General features: G+C 40.8%; 1 protein-coding gene across 2 annotated transcripts; it reads right to left on the reverse strand.

Moving 5' to 3' along the window:
- Window positions 1-3,988: 3,988 nt before the first annotated feature.
- On the reverse strand, window positions 3,989-10,678 carry LOC142109167 (olfactory receptor 5V1-like). Of its 2 annotated transcripts, XM_075193245.1 has the most exons (2): window positions 10,667-10,678; window positions 3,989-4,906 (listed from the first exon to the last, which is right to left on the reverse strand). In XM_075193245.1, exons 1-2 carry the CDS (start codon window positions 10,676-10,678, stop codon window positions 3,989-3,991), a joined length of 930 nt encoding a protein of 309 aa, XP_075049346.1. The 2 variants fall into 2 exon arrangements, with proteins under 2 accessions (XP_075049346.1, XP_075049345.1); XM_075193244.1 differs by lacking the exon at window positions 10,667-10,678 and having other exon boundaries at window positions 3,989-4,924.
- Window positions 10,679-14,153: the final 3,475 nt, after the last annotated feature.

Below are 14,153 nucleotides of genomic sequence, written 5' to 3' on the forward strand. Positions count from 1 at the left end.
TCTATAGTTCATCGTAACATAAATTAGCATCTATTATTCAGAAAAGTGGGAGACAGGGGAGGGGTGGTTAGTCCCTAGCGGTGCACTAGGGTATTTTAATTAAACAATTTAATCATCTTTATTGGTATACATTAAAAATAATGAATTGTGAGAATAGTCAATATTAAAACAATAGAAGTGTAGAGATTGAAAAATGTGATTAAAATACAGTATAACAACTGTAATAAATCATTTGCTACCCTATACTATATGTTATAGATGATCAATCCCAATTATTAAGATCTTAACCCTCTACTAGTCCTTCCACTGACCAAACTAGTAAAGTTATCCATCAAATTGACCCGTGAGTGTATTTAAGTGTCCAGAACTAATGTAGTATTAATATATAGAGAACAGTAATGGTTTAACAGTGTGCATTTCCATTGTTAGCTGTGGTTAGTTAGACTATCCATTAATTAACATTTAAGTAGCCTTACCATTTATCTATACATTTCTATAGCTAGTCCTGGTTACTCAGATGGTCTGTGAGCTGCAGCTGACCAGCATTATTACTTTAGAATAAATTCCTTTATGTTCACGCACGCATCAGTTAGATTCCATTATTGCTGATATATAGCTGCAGTTTGGTTGAGTTCTATACTATTTGCATAAAACTTTCAGGAAATGCTGCCAGAATTAGCAGAGTGATAATATTGCAGCAAACGATATAGTTGCTATTTCAGAACCTCTGGTGTGTTTCATAATGTTGTAAGAGTTGTATCAATTTGTTTTACACATATTAGCTAGAATATCTCTCCCTAATAATAGAACTATTTCCCCCAACCAGCCCCGACATTAAATTTATAGCATACACGTTTATTAAATAAACATATTTCCCTCTTCCCCAAACAGTCCCAGGACTAAATTAATAAGATTTCTATTTAATAAATATACTTATTTCCAGCAACCATTAACATTTAATTAATAGCCCTCCTTTGCCCCAAACTCAGCCCCACATTCCATTAATAGTCCCTCAACAACCCCAGCATTAAATTAAAGACCCCATCACCACGACTCTAAATATAGCCCGCTATTAAGTTAAGTAGCCCACCACCACTCAACAAATAAAATAATAGCACCCACCATTAAGTAATTAGCTCCCACCCTCAATCCACCATTACATTAATAGCCCATCTCCAATCCACATTACATTACTGTTCCTCCTCCCTTCCCTTCCAATTCCCTCCTTTCATCTGTGCTGTGTTGGACAGGCAGACACTTTTGGTTGCCTGTCTTGCAGCCTGCACACAAGGGAAGGTGTGCCTGTCATGTTGTGCCCGTCCCATGTGACATGTGTCAGTGAGAGGGATAGATGGAGGCGGGCACACACATAGGGGAAGGGAGGAACGGATCATGTAATCTGCGGCCTCATGAAGTAGCCGTGTACAGCACAGACATTTTTATGAAAAACTAACCGGTCCCTTAGTCACCTCAGGCCCCTTTCAGCTATACCCCCTGTACCCCCCCTAATGAAGGTCCTGTCTGTATCATCCCTCTTTCCACAGCTTCAGTAATTTTACTGGGAGAACAGATGGTTCACCAAGCCCAATACAGAATATTAAAAGGAAAAACTGAACCTAGAAATAACATAGAATAATTGGAAAAAAGGAGACATATTTGGGAAAATCATACTACTGCTTTAGGGCCTAATTCATTAGGGGAAGTGTCTGCCAGTTTAGAGTGTATCGTACTTAAAATCACTCTGTGGATGCCCAGAACCGGCAGATACGGGCATCAAAACAGCCCTTAACTCCCGCAAAAGGGACTAACTATAGCCTACAATACAGGGGAGTGATTATGGTGGGAAAGGGGTATGTTGCCTTAGTGACTGTACAGTGTGGGCGTGCCAAAGTCTAGCACACGCAACCACTGCTGTTGCAAAGTCTACAGCCATAGAAGTAACCTTCCAATCCTGCCGTATCACTTGCTCCAGCCTCTGGGTCTAGTGTAAGTTAGCCACGCTGTCATGGGAAACCCCCATACAATATAAATAGACCTAGGGCTAGATTTACTAAACTGTGGGTTTGAAAAAGTGGAGATGTTACCTATAGCAACCAATCAGATTCTAGCTGTCATTTATTTAGTACATTCTACAAGATAACAGCTAGAATCTGATTGGTTGCTGTAGGCAACATCTCCACTTTTTCAAACCCGCAGTTTAATAAATCTAGCCCCTAGTGTCTGTTTATTTTTCATTCAGTGACACATGTTTTCCATAGAAGAACTAAGTCCTGTTGATTGGAATTGTTGCTTGTTTTGCCAAGCCTGTTCCAGTGAATTTATTTTGGGTCCTTTGGACTAAAGAACAGAAGATGTCTACAGCCATTTTGTAATATTATGGGGTCCTTTGGACTAAAGCAAGAAGATTATTTACATGGATATTTGGATATAATATGGGGTCTTTGTGACTGAATGAAAGAACATGTTTTCCATGGGTTATTGGAATATATATTTTTTGGCCTTTATTATTTTTTAACTACTCCTGGACCTGGAATGTTATTTTTTTCGGACAGCTACAGGACCCTTGGGAATAATTTAGTTTTGTTTGGCTATGGTTACAAGCCTTATTGGAATGAAAGCTTAGAAGATTAGATCCTATACAGATGATGACATCTGATGGCAAGTATTTGGATTTGTTTTATTTTTTATTAAAGAGATGTGGTTATAGCGAGGGAGATGTATTTTGGCTCAGCAAGCCCATGGTGACACTTGTGGTTCCTCAAGTGACAGCATGCCTTTGCTGCCATGTGTATACTGGTGCTTGTAGTACTACAAACACCAGCATGCCCAGATTGTTAATGGCAGCCCAGGCTGGCTGGGACTTGTAGTTCTACAAACTGAAATGGTGTTTTTTAACACATTGCACACATTTTATTACCCTACACCCACTGCCCCAGGGGTGTAGGAAGAGCCCTAGTGCTTTCAGCACTGGGCTGGTTCTTCCTAGATGGGAGGGGGGGGGCGAAGTGCATTTTTTTCTCAATTTCACAAAAACCAGCACTAGCCTGACAGCACTAGGGTTATTACTGTTTAGAAGGGGGACCCCACATATTTTTTTGATAATCTCGTTTTTTTACACAGTGAAGAGCGGGCAGGTTAAGCGGCTGTAATGCCGCACGAAATGTCGGCTCTGCAGGCGCTGACGGGAGTGTACGTACTTGAAGCGCTTGTGTAGTAGGGACAGAGAAAAATTCAGACGCACGCTGAGCCGAGATATGGGCGACATATTCTGAGCGCGTGTTGCGCTCAGGAAATGGGCTCCTAATAAATCAGGCCCTTAGTGTTTAGTGCAGGTTCGGATCGATTTTCATGAGCTTTCTATTAAACTGATTAAATAAAAATTAAAAATTAAAGCTATTTTTTAACAAAAACAAACAAAAAAACCTAAACATTGTACATGCAAAAATATAGTAGATACAATATAAAACTATAAATGATATCTACCTCTGCTAACACCTGAGGTGGCATTAACAGAACCAAGGCACCAACCCCTTTGATGTATAGGGTAAAGTGAAAGAAACTCGCCGGCAATAGGACTTTTCGACCGTGTAGTAAATTTAGCCCATAGTCACAATTGTACGCCAGATATTAGGCAAACACATATTTAGTATTTTGTGCATACAATGAGGTGCTTGCACTAGATGCCAAAAATGATCTCAGTGAGCTGTACAGCGCTCTCTACTTCAAATTCTACAAACATGACAAATACATTATCTATATATATATATATATATTATGATAATACTTTAATGGATATCAGAGAAGCAGTACATAGAAAGAAAAACAGGAAAAGTTCAGATAACTTCCAAATGGAAATGTGGACAGTGCATTGACCTAAACTTTTGTTACTTCATATAACATGATACAAACGGAGCAATAACTACCGTGTGCCAAATTGGCCACACCAACACTAGAGTTGCTCTGTTTTTGCATGTTGGCACTGAGGTCACTATTTATACAACTTCAAAGTTATTTTCTTTTTTAGAGTTCCTTTGACATCTTTATTTCTTATACTGTAGATGATGGGATTGAGCATCGGAGTCACCACCGTATAGAGTATGGAGATCGCTCTGTCCCGGTCTGGTGAGTAACTGTGCCGAGGACGAAGGTACATGAACATAATTGTACCATAGTAGAGAGAAACCACCATTAAATGTGAGGCACAGGTAGAGAAGGCTTTATATCGTCCTTTGTTGGAGCGGATCTTCAGGATGGTGGAAATTATGTGGAAATAAGAAACAATGGTCAAGAAGAATGAGCAAAGAGCAATTAATCCACCGGAGATGTACACAGCTACTTCATTAAATAATGTATCTTTGCAGGAGAGCCGGAAGAGAGGGGGCATCTCACAGAAGAAGTGGTTGACTTGGTTGGACTTGCAGTAAGGTAGCTGGAAAGTAAATACGGCATGGATCACAGAGTTCAGAAAGCTCACCGTCCAGGAACCGGCAGCCAAACAAAGGCATAGTCTCTTGTTCATGATCATCTGGTAGCGTAGAGGGTTGCAGATAGCCACGTATCTATCGTAGGCCATGACAGCCAATATTATACACTCCGTTGCTCCCAATGCTAAGGAAAAATACATCTGCGAGGCACATCCTAAGAAGGAAATTCTTTTGTCCTGAGCTAAGGTATTGACAAGTATTTTGGGCACAATGGTGGAGGAGAAACAGATGTCAATGAAAGACAGATTACTGAGGAAGAAGTACATAGGAGTGTGCAGCTGGCTGTCGGCTCTTACAACGACAATCAGGAGAACATTTCCCGAGAGTGTGATGGAATAAATCACCAAGAAAAGCAGGAAGTATATAGCCTGAAGATACGGGATGCTGGAGAGGCCAAGAAGGATGAATGCTGTCACGGATGTCTGGTTTAATTGGTCCATTACATTTCGATACCTATGTGAAGAGAAAGGTGTTAAAATTGCCTCTTTGTTTTATGTTTGTTTTATGTTGTCTTGGACTTTAGCCAGTTGTTCTCAGTTGTCACATCAAGATATGGTTCTTGCCATAATTTAACCAATATTATTGTGTTAAAACCATATTTTGATTGATGTGGGAGTGTGTGGGTATTGGGGTAACCCCTATTTGAACAAATGTCACCTAGATGGGCTTTTTTCTTGCGGGTATTTGAAGGGCTTTGATGCTTCAGATATGCTCCAGAAAAGCTTGCTCCGTTCACTTAAATGGAATTACTCGTGTTGGTGTTGAAAATGATGATTACCTCATTTTTAACATTAATGGATGCAGCATGAGGGGAAATAAACCTCTGTCTGGATGGGTCCTTTGAATCACCCGATTAATAAGCCTTGTTACTAAAAGACCACCTGTCACCTACTCACAGTGGAGGCATGTTGTGGGCTGACCCCAATATACATGAGAATACAACCCATCACTTCACTAGGAAGCAGTGAGTAGAGTATCGGCCATGCCTTATGAACATTGGCCTTGAAAGGCTTCAGTGACGTAACTTATTCCTAGTGAATTGTCATGCTGCAGTCACCTGGTAACTGGTTCGACCTACAAAATATTTGCCTGGTCTAAATGGGAGTGTGACGAAGTGACGGAGAAGCTTGGACGAAGTGTAGAGAAGGAAAGAAACATCTATGGAACTCAAGATGACAGAGACGATAGACGGAGATCTACGTCTGATAACCTCTCATTCAGAAGCTGGAGGTTGATAGGAGAGCGAGTGGGTTTCATTAATTTTAGGTTCAACTTCTGAATAGCTGTGACCTTCATGTCGCTCATTGGAGGTGCGCTGAACGAAAGCAGATGACCCGAGCACAGTCGGAAGACCCTCTAGACAGAGTTTAGCATGAGATGAAAGGAGCTGCAGAGACATCAAATGCATTCTGGGTATGCTGGGACCCATAGTGAATTGGCTTTAGTAGAGCGTAACAGCCGAGACCCTCAACCCATCGAATAAGTGCAAGGGACAAGGGACACATGTATTTACAACCTATGTCTCCGGAGTGTGGATTTCAAGAGACATTAAAGGAAAGTAGCTCAACAGTGAGAGTCCAGAAGATAATGTCGCTACAGTGGTCAGTAACACAGGAGAGGGGAGTGATTTGTCCCAAAATATCTCCCAACTGGACAGCTTCATTCTGCACAAGATCTGTGTCTTTCATCCACTCTCATTACACGCTCTCTATCCCGGTTACAGGACTTTTTTCAGGCTGCACCCACTCTGTAGAATTCCCTCCCTCACACAATAAGACTTTAAACTGCTCTACACACTTTCAAGCATTCTTTGAAAACCCACCTCCTCAGGCAAGCTTATAATATTCCTCAACCACCCTCTTAACCTCACTAGGTTACCCTATTACCACCCTTTACACAATTCCCACAAGACAGCAACCCTCTCACCCCCTGTCCAACATTGCTGTGTGACTGGATCACATAGCATACTAATCACTTTTTACCTTTGCAATCTGGCTGGACCAATATACAATACCTAGATTTAACCTCATGTGTCCGACTCCCATTGACCCATAGATTGTAAGCTTGTGAGCATGGCCATCTTACCTCTCTGTCTGTTTTACCCAGTATTGTTTATTACTGTGTTTGTCCTCAATTGTAAGGCGGTAAGAAATTGGCTGTCGCTATATAAATACATGTTGATGATGATGATGAACTATCATCCATCATATCCATTATGATACTTAAATTTTTTTTTATGGGTCCAACATCCATAGACTCTATTGAAATGTGTTGGTTTTTTTTTAACTCACCCTCTGACATTTATTAATTTCATATATGTGTTTCAATCGCAAATCTTGGACAGTTATAATAAACAAAATATCAAAAAGGGAAGTTCTCCGTTTGATAATATGACCAAATTCACTTTCGAGTTAAAATTGCTCTTGTATATTGAGCAATACCCTCTACTAAAAGCCACAGCATTATAATGTCATGCTTGAGTAGTTTTGTAATAAAAATCCCCAGCTATTCAAAGACATGAGTTAGTCACATGGCTCGATCAGGAATTCTACATTTTCTTTCCCCTTAGAGAGTGTATAAACATATGCCACACTTCCAAGCCTGACAGGAATTTACTGTTGCTTTTCTCAAACGCTGTGTTTTTGCTTCACACAAAGGGGAAATCCATTTTCCTGTTTTCATTAATTAAGCCACAGTTTGCATCAGTCATCAAAGATTCCGGCTACTATAGAGACCTGAACTCCCAAAATAAACAATTCTACAAACGTGTGCAATAAGATTTCAGCCCCATTATCACAAAACAATGAATAAGTTAGATTAGAAGTCAAATAATTCTGCCATAGATTAAACTCTTGACTGACCGAAACATTAGCGAGATAAAAGAATACAAAACAGTATAAAACAAAATAAAAATTTTTTTTGCAAATGAAAATAGCAAAAACAATATTAAGGTAAGATCTTTAGATAACTGTACAGGAAATAATTGTAACCTTCAAGGCTCTAATCGACTCTGTGTTTGGTCGGTTTGATGACCACAAATCAACTTGCAGGAAGTTCACTTTTTAGGCTCCTGTTAGAGCCATTGTGGCTATCAACGGATATGGCGCATGGTGTCTGCAAGGTATAATGTGCTCATGTTATTCTCAGTATAAAATCTCCTGCTTCACTAAGCAGGAGACGTAAAAATAAACATATGCTTGTAGTGTCAACCAACAATTATTTTAAACTACTAGCGGCCATTCTAATCAAATAAAATATTAAATATGTAAAAATAATTACAAATATAGGACATGTAAAGAAAATTTTCCTAACCATAAATCTTGAAGTTACTCAAGTCATTAGGGGATTAAGCTCTGCCGCAAACCAAATTTTTGATTTTGGTTGGCGTCGTCAATTAAAAGCACATTCGGAACTGAAAAGATCTAGGGGCCTGATTCATTAAGGATCTTAACTTAAGAAACATCTTATTTCAGTCTCCAGGACAAAACCATGTTAAAATGTAAGGGGTGCAAATTAGTATTCTGTTTTGCACATAAGTTAAATACTGACTGTGTTTTCATGTAGCACACAAATATCAACTTTAAATTTCAGGGTGCAAATAAGCTATCAAGTATTTGTGTGCTACATGAAAACACAGTCAGTATTTAACTTATGTGAAAAACAGAAAACTAATTTGCACCCCTTACATTTTAACATGGTTTTGTCCAGGAGACTGAAATAAGAAGTTTCTTAAGTTAAGATCCTTAATGAATCAGGCCCTAGGTCCACAATTTTTGAGCGGAGATGAAGGATATAAAGAAAGAAAGCATCTTCACCTTGGTGGGGGGCATTTGCGAAATATGCTGGGGTCCCCAATGGTTGTAACAGTGCCACACAGCACTTAGGTAAATTGAAACGGGCATCAACACCCGAGGAACTGATTCCTACTTTTGCACAATGATGAATGATAAGGAGTGGATGGATTTGTGGAATCAGATGGTGGCAAGTTTGCACCATCTAATCAGAAGAGTTGAGTAAGGATTAAGTATTTGTGCACCTGCAAAAACGAGATTTTGTTTTGTGGAACAATATTATTTAAAAAGCGAAAGAGGTACAGATTGTTGTGTTTGTGTGTGTGTGTGTATATGTGTATATGTGTGTGTGTGTGGGGGGGGGGGACTATCAAATGCGCTAGTGGGACAATTAGTCTGCATTTCTGTGGTTGATAAATTGCTATTTCTGTTTTCTTGATTGTTGATGACACTGGGAGGTCACCCTTCACTTGCTGCAGTGACCCATTAACCACTCTCAAGGGTATATTTACTAAACTGCGGGTTTGAAAAAGTGGAGATGTTGCCTATAGCAACCAATCAGATTCTAGTTATCATTTTGTAGAATGTACTAAATAAATGACAGCTAGAATCTGGTTGGCTGCTATAGGCAGCATCTCCACTTTTTCAAACCCGCAGTTTAGTAAATCTAGCCCTAAGACTTGCACAGCAGTTACTTGCACTTTACATAGGCGGATGATAATTTTATTATGAATTCTATTACTGCTCCCTTTCCATGGTCTGTTGACTTCATTTCATTTACATTAAACACCCTCTAGAATACAGCAGTTACAATCTTGCTTTTCCTGATCTAATGAAAAAAATATTTCAAATATACACCACAAATTCGAACATTATTTGCACGATCAATGCCAAAAGCCCCTATCAGCTTCAGCGGTCAATCAGTAGCAGCTAGCTAGTGCTGGAGACCATTATCAGTGTGTATTTGAAGCAGGCCTCAGGCACCAGCATCATCATCATCATCATCATTTATTTATAAAGCGCCAACTTATTCCGTAGCGCTTTACAATTGGGGACAAACATAGTAAACTAATAAACAAACTGGGTAGAACAGACAAAGAGGTGAGAAGGCCCTGCTGTCAAGCTTACAATCTATGAGACAATGGGAGTTTGACACATGAGATTAAGTCTACATTTGTATTTCGGCCCAGCCAGACTGCAAAGGTAAAAGTGACTCATAAGCTAAATGATCCTGTCACAGAACAATGTTGGTCAGGGGGTAGTTGTCTTGTGTGAAATTGGGTGGTAATAGGGTAAGGTAGTGAGGTTAAGAGGGTGGTTGAGGAATATTATAAGCTTGTCTGAAGAGGTGGGTTTTCAGAGAACGCTTGAAAGTTTGTAGACCAGAGGAAAGTCTTACTGTGCGAGGGAGAGAATTCCATAGAGTGGGTGCAGCCCGAAAAAAGTCCTGTAACCGGGAATGGGAGGATGTAATGAGTGTGGATGAGAGACGCAGATCTTGTGCAGAACGGAGTTGGCGAGTTGGGAGATATTTTGAGACCAGCAAGAGATATATGTCTATTGATGGGCATATCTGTGTTTCCATGCAGGCCTGCCTAAGATTGCGAATTTGCAATTACGTGAGCCACATCGTTACCGTACTCAGACTGCATTAGCACTCCCTTTCTCTCCCCCTGTTTTGCCTCTTCAAACATAAGGAGGCGTAAGTGTCAGATCTGCATGCGGACATACGCAAACTCATTTTTTGTGGGCTTGCGCAGTACAAATGTGCGTATTTTACTCTAAGCAAACGAACATAAGCCCCGAAAGGCCTGTTGCACAACCAATTCCTTTTCTTATCAATGAATTCTTTTTAACTAACGAGGCCAGGAAAATGATATTGATAGAGAACAAAAAAAATCAGAAGGGACAATTTTATACAGAATGAAACATACAAAGGACTAGATTTACTAAATGGCGGGTTTGAAAAAGTGGAGATGTTGCCTATAGCAACCAATCAGATTCTAGCTGTCATTTTGTAGAATGTACTAAATAACTGATAACTAGACTCTCATTGGTTGCTATAGGCAACAACTCCACTTTTTCAAGCCCGCAGTTTAGTAAATATACCGCTTTATGTTTTGTTTAATAAATAACCAGACTTAATGATTTTTGGACAGAAAATAGAAAGATAGGAATGGCAGGATACTACCTATCCTAAATGAAGTCTTCTACAAAATGAACCAACGTTTCCGTTTTTGTTAAGTAGAAAAGGTTTCTGTTTCCAAAGAATTAGCCAGAAATGTAATATTAATAGCAGAGCTGTCATACCCAGTAGTTTATCGAACATATTGTATTGTGCAAACTTACATGTAAACACGAGATTCATTGTTTCCGTGCTGATTCAATGACTGAGTTTTCCATGTTTGGCTAATCATCACAGAGGCTTCTCCGTTATGAAGAGGATCAGCACGGCAAGGTAATGGATCAAGTAATCTTCCCCTATAAATAGGATGTTGGTTTATTGGCTGGATAGTGTTTTATGGGGTTTGCAGCCTCCCAGTCCAATTAAATGTCTCTACGCTGAAACTCCCATATTCCCTGTAATCTGAGCCTCTACGGCATTGCAACTAATTTCTGCAGTTTACTTTGTGGCAAATGTTATTGTAAGAATGTCAAACGTTTTCAGAAACTAACTGCAGTCTGTCATTTATTATAATACCTACTCTTAGCAAACATCTTTTAAACCATATGCTATAAAAATATAATATATTCTTATAATCGGTGTGCTCTGTTGCAAATCACAAAGTTCCGTAGAGGTGCGACTGCAAAGCGGTTCTGTTTAGTAGCGGCGTCTTCGGATGGATCACCCATTGTGTACCCCTGTTCCGCACTCTTGGAGGATGACTCTGCAAACTAGAAGCGCTCCTACTTATTTCAGTTTCAAAGACGTTATAACGAGGAGAAAGGTGCAAAAGACCAATTTTCTTCCACATTAGCACCATTGCAGGTCACAATAAATGTATAGGGCAAGAACCCTTCTCCATCAGCATTTTGCTAATTTCTAATCACTACGGGCCTGATTCATTAGTGATCTTATCTTATGCAAAAGTTAAGATGCTTATTTTAAGAAGAAACAGGGAGAGAAGAGTGAAGTTAAGATGGATTTTCATCTTAACTTAAGAAATTCTTCACTTGCACAGTGGATTTTGCTTATTATCTCCCTTTTCTGAGCATACACAGAGTGGATTTGCTAAGTGGATCACTAATGAATCAGGCCCTACTTGTTTACTGAATGTGGTTATAAAGTCTTCGAATTTGAAATATTCTTCTTCAATAAATATTAAAGTTTACCCCATGTAGACACAGTGGAAGCAGCCATGTTATGTGGGCTGAACCCTAGGATTGAAAGGGTTGCTGAAAAAAAGCATAACACGTATTGGTTTTATACTTGGGGATTTGTGGTCCTACCCCAGTGCACGAGTTTCCCTCACAATACAGGGAAAAATGATACTTTGAAAATGGAAATATACCCCGACTTGCCCGCATCAATCTTGTTGGGTGTAAAAGACCCACCTGATTCTCGCTCCGGCTCCCGATCTCAGCTGCCCACTCTGTCAACTGTGGTCATGTGACACTGGGGCGTGGGATTTGATTTCCCCTCTCCTATAGCAGTAGTGCTCTGATACACTGTCTGTGTCAGAGCAACAGGTTTTCTTCCTCAGCGCCTCGGTCCCCGTGTCTCCTGTGATTGTATGCGTTCTGCCTCCTTGTGTATGACCTTGGCTTTGTCTGACTCTGCTTCTGGGTACTCCTTGTGCATTTAGTCTTCTGGATTTCCCTTCTGTGCTGCACTTCTCCTGTGTGTCAGACCCAGCTTCCTTTTTTACTATGACTTTGGATCTCCCTGTGTACCGCCATCACTTGTGTGTACCAGTCCCGGCTCTCCCTTATTGACTACCGCTAAGGATTCTCCTGTATACCTCTTTACTTCAAGTGTTTCAGACCAGGATACCTCCGGACCACCATTCCTGGTTCTGCTTTGGTTCTGTTACCTCTACCATCAAACACTCCTCTATCATGTCAGGGGACCAACCTATGGAGTCTCCGGCAGCAAGCTCCATCCCACCTAGTGGCGGCTCTTGGTGAAGACCAGGGGGTTCGTGAGACTCTGCGCCTTAGGAAGGTCAGCGCTAACCTATACTGATAGAAGGCTCCTAGCAACTGTAACAGTTTGCTCTGACTCCATTATGACGGACGGATCCGGCAAATCCTCAACCAGGGTTCTTTTGGAACATTTGGCCACCCGGGTTGAGGAACAATAGAAGAATCAGGCAGAGCTACTGCAATTCCTGCAGGATCTTTCTGCTTGTCTGGATACTCGTCAGAATACCTTAGTCTCACAGGCAGCTATGTCACCTTCTCGTTCTCCTTTTCCTGCGCAAAGTCCTGCAGCTTCTGCATCATCAGCTTCTCAGCTCCAGATCCCAAATCCTCCTAAATTCAACGGAGATCCTAAAGTTTGTCGTGGTTTTTTAAACCAGTGTGCCATCCAATTTGAGCTACAGCCAGAGAATTTTCCCATGGAAAAGACTAAGGTTGCATATATTATCTCCTTATTATCCGGGCAAGCCCTAGCCTGGGCATCTCCATCACGATCCAATGTTGCATCACTGTTCCTCATTTTTGGAAGCCTTCAGGCGAATCTTTGATGAACCCGGATGGATCACCAGCATGGACTCTGGCATTCTCTCGGCCAGCTGGCGGCTGAACTTCGCTGGAACAATGAAGCCCTTGTGGCTGCGTTTTGGTAGGGTTTTTCGGAACATGTCAACGATGAACTTGTTTGTTTTTGAACTACCTTTCTATCTGGACCCGCTGATTTCTCTATGTAATTAGTTTGACATACACTTCTGGGATTGTGGTACCTGTAGAAGAACCAATGCAATTGGGGAGAGCTTGTCTCTCTCCGGAGGAGAGGGAGAGACGATTCAAAAATCCCTTATGTCTATACTGGGGAGAATATGGACACATACCCTTGCCAGGCCAGGTGGTCTCTATATTTTTCTAGTTTTGATTTGATTATCACATTTAGTCCTGGTTCCAAAAACAAAAAACGCTCTCTCTCATTTCTTTGATTCTACCAATTCTGAGGACCTACATACTAGAAGACCTGTCCTTGATCCAAAACGTATTGTGGCTACCACCCCTACTCACCTAAAAATTTCTCACTGGAAAACCTTTGATCCACTCCATCTACGTCCTAAACTCCTCAGGTGGGCTCATGCTTCACACTTTGCGGGTCATTATGGTAATAAAAAGACCAAGGAACCAATATCCGTAATTACTGGTGGCCTTCTTTACAGTCTGATATGGAAGATTTTGTAGCGGCGTGTTCTATCTGTGCACAAAATAAAGCTCCTCGACAATCTCCCTATGAGCTTCTGCTCCTGCCTCTCATTCCTGATCGCCCTTGGAGTCATCTTTGTATGGATTTTTTATCTGATTTGCCTTGTTCCAAAGGATCCTCTGTGGTATGGGTTATTACGGACCGCTTTTCTCGTGCAGCCCATTTCGTTCCCTTGAAGGGCCTACCGTCAGCTTCCGTTCTGGCTCAGCTATTTATAAAAGAGGTTTTTCATCTTCACAGTTGCCCATATGTGAACGTTTCTGACTGTGGAACTCAGTTTTGTTTATATTCATAACACTTCTGAAGCTTATTAAATGGACAAGATGACTGTATTTCAGTTTGCCCTCACCAAATATGGCTGATGCATTCAATCATCACTCTAAAGTCTGTAACACGTCCCCCCGAGAGCCAGTTTGTGCCCTACATGCCCTCTCCACATTTGCTTGTACCCCACATGCACCCTTATCACCTGATTGTGGCTCACATGCT

Source organism: Mixophyes fleayi, chromosome 12, assembly GCF_038048845.1.
Source record: "Mixophyes fleayi isolate aMixFle1 chromosome 12, aMixFle1.hap1, whole genome shotgun sequence".
Classification (NCBI taxonomy): Eukaryota; Metazoa; Chordata; class Amphibia; order Anura; family Limnodynastidae; genus Mixophyes; species Mixophyes fleayi.

Excerpts from the sequence above, each read along its gene's own strand:
- LOC142109167 (XM_075193244.1), bottom strand. The coding sequence starts at position 4,924 with ATGGACCAATTAAACCAGACATCCGTGACAGCATTCATCCTTCTTGGC.